Source organism: Dermacentor andersoni, chromosome 10 (assembly GCF_023375885.2).
Source record: "Dermacentor andersoni chromosome 10, qqDerAnde1_hic_scaffold, whole genome shotgun sequence".
Lineage (NCBI taxonomy): Eukaryota > Metazoa > Arthropoda > Arachnida > Ixodida > Ixodidae > Dermacentor > Dermacentor andersoni.
In genome coordinates this window covers 109,546,821-109,554,054 of record NC_092823.1, presented here as the reverse complement: position 1 = coordinate 109,554,054, position 7,234 = coordinate 109,546,821, and the positions used below count along the sequence as shown (strand labels likewise).

General features: G+C 49.8%; 1 protein-coding gene across 1 annotated transcript; it reads right to left on the bottom strand.

Annotated features, from left to right (window-relative positions):
• Positions 1–5,126: 5,126 nt before the first annotated feature.
• Positions 5,127–6,980, bottom strand: LOC126543608 (solute carrier family 22 member 7-like). Its single transcript, XM_050190717.1, has one exon. The coding sequence runs from the start codon at positions 6,978–6,980 to the stop codon at positions 5,127–5,129; it is 1,854 nt and encodes a 617-aa protein (XP_050046674.1).
• Positions 6,981–7,234: the final 254 nt, after the last annotated feature.

The window sequence follows — 7,234 nt, the reverse complement described above, 5'->3', positions numbered from 1 at the left end:
CGCCTGGTTCTCAGATGTCGCTCTTCGGGTTCAGTAGTGCTGTGCGGTATCCAAAGAGACGATTCAAAGAGACGAGAGCTAGCGGTGCGGAGGGGCCGAAACGAACACTTCTTCATCAGCTCGCGCACTTCACAGTCTATCACAGTGTCACGCGCCTTTGTACAGCGTTTGCATCTCCGCTTTATACTTGGCGAACCAAAAATAGTTCATTTCGCTTCATCCTTTAATAAAGCGATTACCATAATTATCCTAGGAGCCTGTCCTACTAGTCTGGTGTGCTCTTATGTTAATGTTAATCCGTGATTTTCTTTAAAAAGAATATTCGGTGAGCTCCTGTCATGATCAATGCAGGCGTTCATGCGAATAACACTGAAGCCAGGTAGGGACAGACTGTCTTGTTGCATTGTTCCCTTCTATGTAGTCGATTTCGCTGTTTTCTGGTACCGGCACCTTCACTTTTTTGCTGCTCAACCATCCACGCTCAATGCGCGCTATTGTCCTATTCGGGTCTTTTCACCACTTTCTTCACGCGCGGCTGTTCTTTATTCTGGCTTTTTCCCTTCTCTGTTGTTGACTTCTAAAATTTTTGATGCCGTGATGTAGCACCTTGGCTCTTCTTTTGCTTGCCTATCGGGGCACCTACTCAGTGGCACATACCCATTGTGGAGGACGTTCACATACTTGGTTTCACATTTGCATTTGCACATACCGAATGGACAAAGCGGACTATTCGGGCACATACCCAGTGACACATGCCCAGTTGCACATATTAAGTGACCCAAGTTGTCTATTCTTGCACACAACTAGGGGCACATACCCAATGTCTCAAGCGGTCTACTCCAACATTACCTATTCGGAGACATAACAAAATGGCGCACATACCTAGGGGCCAAGAGGGATGAGGGAACATTCCTAATGTGAGAAAGCAGAGAGGCCGGCAGGAAAAGCTTTGTGTGTGGCCTGCTACTCCGCGAAGGGAAAGGTAAGAAGAGTAAAGACCAAGTTGACGCAAAGGATGTTCGATCCAGGCAGACATACTGAAGAATGCCTTTAGTTCTGAAAGAATGCTAATTGCACTGAAATTCCACTTTGAAGTAGCCGGTATTGTCTATTTTTTTAAATACCCAGTGCTACGTGCCCATTACACATACGGAATGAGCCAACATGTCTTTTCGGATACACACTGAGTGGGTACAATCGCTCGTGCCTTGCGTACCTTCCAGAATTGGCAAACCTATTCGTCTCGCGAATACAGTGTGAATGCACAAGGTTCGGCGATAACATGGACAACAGGTTATTGGTGATAACTTCGGCAAGCAACAAATCGTAGTTCAGGCTGAACCAGCTCCAGGAACAGAGAAGCCCGAGCGATTAAAAAATTAACTTAGAAAGCCTTTACATAAACAGAAGAGATGAGACATCTCTACCACGACAGTAGGACCAGATGGAAATCCCAATACAGCTGATCAAAGAGCTGGCTGAAAGCATACCCAAGAATTTCGGACATTGCCACTTCGGCAATCTGTTCAACCTTGCTTCAATGCACCAGCGTAACTCATAGGGCAGCACTTTGGAAAATTCAATTTCAAACGATCGGTCTAGTTTCTACAAGCTTTTTTTAACAACGTCGATAGGGTGCTCTTTTTAATTAGCAAACGCATTTATGACACCTAAGCGGCACTTAGGGCTGCATTATAGCGGTTTTTCGGTCCTGACGAAAAGAGAGAGAAAAAAAAATGAAGGGCCAAGTGACAACGTGAACTAGACGCTCGCTATAAACACATCTGCTACGTTGGGCTGGTTGTGCTCGTCGTCCCAATTTCTCCCATCATACATTACGTCATGCCTCACGTTGATCAGACCACTGATTACTCTTTTATAATATCCCGCTTACGTATAACTGCGCGCGCAACGAATGTGGATTGTTGGGATGGTGGATACCCATCCGGCGTTGATTAAATGGTAGGGGTCACAGCTAAACGTGCCATTAGCCAGACGTACAAGGCGACCAAGTAGAGATGACGACGTTGCGTTGCAACATTTGGAACGTTTTAGTTAGAACAAGGTGAAGGCTTCAGATGACATGACATATTAAGCTGCGTATCGGGGCTGTTTAATAACCCAGAAGGGAGAATAAAATGAAAGCAACCATCGGATACCCCCGGCCGGTGGGTGCTATTAGCTTCAGGAGACGAACCGCTGTCTTGGTTCTTGAAAATCTCCGAGGCGACCACTTTTGGCTCTTCTTTTCCCTCAGTTGGAGGTCAGCGTTCTTCAGCGTAGCACGCTTCTGTTGACCGGAGAAAAAGCAACTGACGTCAGCAGCGCTTCATCAGACGTGGCCGCTGCATACCACTATGTTTGAATGAGGGGCGCATTCTTCCGTTTTCCCCAGAGCTCAAACTCTTACCTATTCTTTGTGGCCCGAAAGGGGCGTACTCTAACTCCGTCTCGTTATCACCGCCTCATTGTCACCCCCAAAATGACCTTGTCGACAGGTAGCCCGTTCTTCCTGGCGAAGGAACACTCGATAGGTGTTTCGCAGATGGGTAAGCCATTTACTTCAGCGTTGAACAGCCACGCAACACGACACACGAAACAAGGAGAACCCACGTCTTATGGAAACCCATGCCGCAGTTGGAGCTGGCAGGGCTAGCGCCAGGTCACTCCCGAATTCGCGAGACACGAGTCACGTGGCACAATGAATCGGGGCTTTCAGAATGGTGAGTCGCGACACGACCAATGTGATGGGAAAGTTGCACTCGTGGAAGGGAAAGATATAAATCATCACGTAAGACGCAAACGCGTACTTTCCCGTGGCTAGTCCCTCCAGGATTACTTTGCAGCGTCGTACGATTTTAACGTCACCGGTGTTATCGCGTTAATGGCGAAAGCACGCGTGTATCTCATGCCCGCCGCTTATTTGAGGGGAGAAAGCCCACGGGTTCACCCAAGCACAGCCTCCGGCGGCTGCTCGCAGCAAAGGCTTCACGCTCTGTCCATATATTCGCGCGTCGATCCCGCCACTCTCCCAGTATTTTCTAGTACATTCTAGCCCAGGCGGCGCAGAAACGCGAAACAGTGCGCCAAGGGGGAGCGTGGCGTCTAAAACTTCGGACACCACGAAGCTCTCGAACAAGAAGCCGTGCATCTAAAAGGGCAACGGACGGGTGTGTTTCTCTGCACACTTCCGTAATTTCTTCAATAACAGCAGGCGGCAGAGTGTCACGGATGTTTCACAAATCGATTTCATCAGTCGCCTCGGACCACTTGCCTCGCCTCCTCTCAGTTACTGACTGCATTTTGTTATGACGGAAATGACGTCACGCGCAGACGAGTGAGGACGGCGTAGTTGATTCGACGATCCTGAGCTATACGTATAAGGGGACATTGCACTAGCGCGTAAAAAATGACGCGTGCAGGAACATGAAAAAAGGCGCACCGAAACCATTCCCGGAGAAGGGGGTAAAACGCCTAATATAGCAAGCAGCCCGCATCAAATCAGTGGTTAGAGCTTACCCTAGGTATTTGTGTTGCATCGCGGTGCGATGGGTTGCGCTTGACGCTGGTGGTTTGGCGGCATGTCGAAGGCGAACGACGATTCATGGCTGTCGATTTCATCGGAATAGGGTCACTGTCAGACAGCTCCGAAAAGCTGGTGCGGCTGACATTGTCACCCGAAAACCTTGTGGCAATGGTCCGGCACGGTCACGAATCGGCTGAGCGTCTCTGCCCTTCGCCGTTTTCGTTGACTAACATTTACGTCACATGAAGGGGTTCGCTCGAATGCTCGGCCAGATGTAAATTTTGTTGTTGCGCTGTTTTGCTTATATAAAGGTAGTTTCCAATTTGCTGTTAAATTCCACTATCTGATACGTCATACTAGACAGGAAGGTCTCAGGAACATGAAATTGCCGTAACCCTGTTGCAGTAAAAATAATATCGCCGGAGTTGCCCTCAAAAGAACTTTCGACGTTGAACGTGTACTGCAACACGGTACCGTGAGACCAAGAGCCTTCAGCGGAAAAAGCCCGTTGACCCAGGAAATGGGTTAAAAGCCAAAGAAAACGATCCGCGCATAAATAACTAAATAAATAAATTAAATAAATAAGTGAATAAATAAACCAAATGAAGCAGCTAATTGTTTGCTATCTGGCGGTGCGACTGTCTCGAAAGAAAATTTAACAAAAGTTCCGGTGCACTCGCTGTATTCAAAATGTTGGCCATAGTAGTCAGCGTACTGGTTACAAAGGCAAATAGGGCAATAAAACGTGCATTATTTATGTACCGTGATGCAACAATACGTACAGGCAAGAACAAGGGGACGATCTTATTTATCATTGTTCCATGGTTGTTAAAAGCGACCGGTGGAGAAAATGCTTAATACGCTTACTCTTCTTAAACAACACGCGGTTGCGTACGGACCTTGCATTTCATTCGTGGTTTCATTAATTTCGAAAGCGCCTGGCTACAAACATGAGCTCCGCACCTTCTTCACTGCATCTCATTGCATAACTCGGTGCGCAACAGTTTCATATTTAAGTTAGTAGGGGAACTATAGCGCGGTGGTAGTCCGACCATTGTGGAAATCAGTTTGGACTCTAGTCTTCAATTTCAAGTTACCTTCGTAGGCCGAGGAACAAAGTCGCCTCTATCGGGGCAATCCCTACTCCAAGTAATATTGGTCAGTGGAGTGCGCATATATATTAAACGTGCGCGTGGACATTAAAGCAGGTATGCATGCGTTTATGTATATATTCGCAATGCAAAAAATTATGCTCCTTTTTTCCATTCCAAATTTGCAGCCTGGACTTCTGAGGTAAGATTGAGTAGTCTCGCGGTCGAGGGCGCACATAAACTTTCAAAGAGCCAATGTTTATCTAACAAAATGATGGAAATTATATTTGCCCGGTAAAAAAAAAATGCGCACGAAACACACAAGGATACTCTGTGCAGACAACACAGATAGGAGGTTAGAACATAAGAAAGTTCCTGTTTTTCACTGGGCTAAGTGCAAAAGAACATTTAAAAGCATAATTATAGCAGACACGAATCCAAGAAGCGACTTTTCGATGCCGCCAACACGACACCATGCCCAGTCACTTCATACTAAGCTTCCACTGGCTTCATTCCGGCGCTTGCTCGGTTTTAAATCGACGAGACACTTTAGAACTTCCAGGCGTTTTGCTGCCACCACTCCTCCCACTCTTCCTGCTGGATGACTTGGAGCTCTCCATGCTTCCGGTCTTGGGCTTCTTGCGTACTATCCTCTGTACGAGGGTTCGTTTCATGTGATCCATGGAGATCCTGGTGGAGTCTGATGCGCGCCTGGCCACGATTCGTGCTTCTTCGACCACTGTCGTGGGTGGCAGGGCGCGGATGACGAGAAGGGAGACGAAGAGGAAAAGTCCCGCCATGGCGAATACCACATCTTCGTGTCCGGCTGGCTTCAGGACGATGGTCATTGCCGCGCACATGGCCGCGATACGCCCGAAGGCGAACGCCCAGCATGCGACACCGGCGCGGACTGCCGATGGAAAGAGTTCCAGGACGTAGGTGAAACAATGTACAAAAATTACGTTAGAGACGCCCTTGGAGAGCACGAGTAAGGCCTTGCTGATCATGACGAATCCAGCGCCCACCGCCACACTCAGCGCGCATTGTATGAAGCCCGTCAACAGGAAGCAGATGCTGAGAACTTTGACGAGGGCGACGCCGGTCATCAGGAAGTGCATCCCCGCGTACGTGGCCATTGTGACGACAACCGTGAGGCAGGGGATCCAAAATTCCTTGTACTGCGCCGTCGAGAAGGCATCGAGGTAAAAAACAAAAGATATGGAGAAGCAAACGGCAAACATCGCCAACGCTCGACGCCGGAGGGAGCGATAGTCGACCAAGCCTTCCATGTCCGCACCATCGCGACTTGCGTGGCTCTTGATCTGTTCTCTCAGCTTCTCCACGAGACAGGCCGTGACAGGAAGTGGGACATTGTTGGTACCGGCAGCCTCCATCATGAGTGCTTCGGCCGCGTCCAGTCTTCCTTTCGCGACGAGCCAACGAGGCGACTCTCGGGCAATAGACAAAGCCGGGAGCAGGAGAGCCGTCGGGGCCAGGAACACGACCTGCTTCAGACGCCAGTCGATGACCATGGATTTGATGATGACACTCCAAACCTCACATAACGTCAGGCCCAGAGCCGCCAGGAGGAGCACTTGCTGTGGCCTGTGCGCGTGCGTCATCACCTCGAACGGTATGATGCAGGTAAAAATCGTGTGTACAGCGACAATGGCCCCGGTAAGGATGCGCAGCACAGCGTAGCGCACGTAAGTTGTTGCCGCGAAGGTGCACACCGTGCAGGTGACTACCGCTGCGGCGGAGGACAGTAGCATGACTCTCCTTCCGACGTAGTCTACGAAGGCTCCGGCTAGGATAAGGGAAAGTATGCCGCCGGCGTTCTGCAGGGCGACAAGGATGGCCGGCAGCAAACGTTGGTCGCACACCATGTTCCAAGAGCTCACCGCACTGGCCTCGGCCGATCTAACGTCGTAGTCCCACTCTTTACAGGGCACGACGCGTGTGTCGCTGGTGTCCTGTACACATCGGTTGTACCACTCGTCGGCCCCGGTTAGAACAGCGCCGATCTTGTGAGGCTCAGCGGAATCGCCGTGCTGGGCGGGTGGCTTGCAGCGTTCGTAAACGCGGCAGCGGCTGAAGCGTCCATCGGCCTCGATCGGTATGGCAACATTCTTCCAATCGGCTGCAGAGATGTTGAAACCAGCGAGCGGCTTGCACCAATGGTCGACGTCACCGGTGATAAGGGAAATCACCAAGGTATGGCAATTAACCGAGAAGACTCCTAGAAGAATGAGGACGAGCATCCTCTTCTGGAAAGGGCCGTGACCAAACGCTTCCTCGCAGTCAAACGACTCGCTTGTTCGGAGATCGGCGCCGGCCAGTCGGTGGGGTAGAAGGACGTCCATCGCCCAGTTCTCAGGTGAGGCTCTCCGGGCTTAGCAGTCTTGAACAGTATTGGAATTGAAGATTTTCACTAAACGCCAGCTGTGCGGACCTGCCGAAAAGAAGGCTTCTTCTTCTTCTTCTTCAGCGCATGCACTATACAACCTGTCACATTGTCGCGCGCCTTTGCACGGCGTTGGCATCTCCGTTTACTACTTGGCGACCGAAGATTGCTGGTTTCACTTTATCCGTTAATAATTAGATTACCATGTTTATC

Excerpts from the sequence above, each read along its gene's own strand:
- LOC126543608 (XM_050190717.1), bottom strand. The coding sequence starts at position 6,980 with ATGGACGTCCTTCTACCCCACCGACTGGCCGGCGCCGATCTCCGAACA.